Source organism: Crocuta crocuta, unplaced genomic scaffold, assembly GCF_008692635.1.
Source record: "Crocuta crocuta isolate KB4526 unplaced genomic scaffold, BGI_CrCroc_1.0 C27878822, whole genome shotgun sequence".
Classification (NCBI taxonomy): Eukaryota; Metazoa; Chordata; class Mammalia; order Carnivora; family Hyaenidae; genus Crocuta; species Crocuta crocuta.
Window position 1 is genome coordinate 1 of NW_027547250.1, and position 687 is coordinate 687.

The following is a 687-nucleotide window of genomic DNA, read 5'->3' on the forward strand; positions in this document are numbered from 1 at the left end:
TCCCTCACAGAGTCTGGAGTCCTTCTTGCCATGGCTTTTGACCGCTTTACAGCAATCTGTAATCCGCTGAGATACACATCCATACTAACCAGTGCCAGGATCACCAAAATTGGACTAGGAATTCTAGTTAGGAGTTTTCTGTTCATCATTGCTCCCATAATCCGCCTAAAGTTTTTCCGCTATTGCCGTTCCCACATCCTCTCTCACTCTTTCTGCCTTCACCAAGACCTACTGAGACTCGCATGTTCTGACATTCGCTTCAACAGTTTCTATGCCTTGGCTCTGGTGATTTGTATCCTTTTGTTTGATTCTGTGTTAATTATTGTATCCTACATTCTGATCCTGCATTCTGTCTTGGCTATTGCATCCCGGGAGGAGCGGCTCAAATCCTTGCAGACCTGTGTGTCCCACATCTGTGCTCTTCTGGTTTTCTACATCCCAATTATTGGTCTCACCATGGTGCACCGCTTTGGGAAACACCTCTCTCCCGTGGTCCATGTCCTCATGGGCAACATCTACATCATCTTCCCACCCCTGATGAACCCCATCATCTACAGTGTGAAGACCCAACAGATCCGAGGCAGGATTCAGAAGTGGTTCTCCATGAAGAGGGAATAAAACACTTTAGGTTACACAGACACAAATGGTTTACATGTAGAAGACTTCAGGCAGGCAGAGGGAAGCCAT

General features: G+C 46.6%; 1 protein-coding gene across 1 annotated transcript; it reads left to right on the top strand.

The window, feature by feature from the left end:
- Positions 1–6: 6 nt before the first annotated feature.
- Positions 7–618, top strand: LOC144219007 (olfactory receptor 51V1-like; the record flags this gene model as incomplete). Its single annotated transcript, XM_077749001.1, has 1 exon — positions 7–618. A coding segment is annotated over one exon (612 nt), but the record flags the coding sequence as incomplete, so codon positions are not given.
- Positions 619–687: the final 69 nt, after the last annotated feature.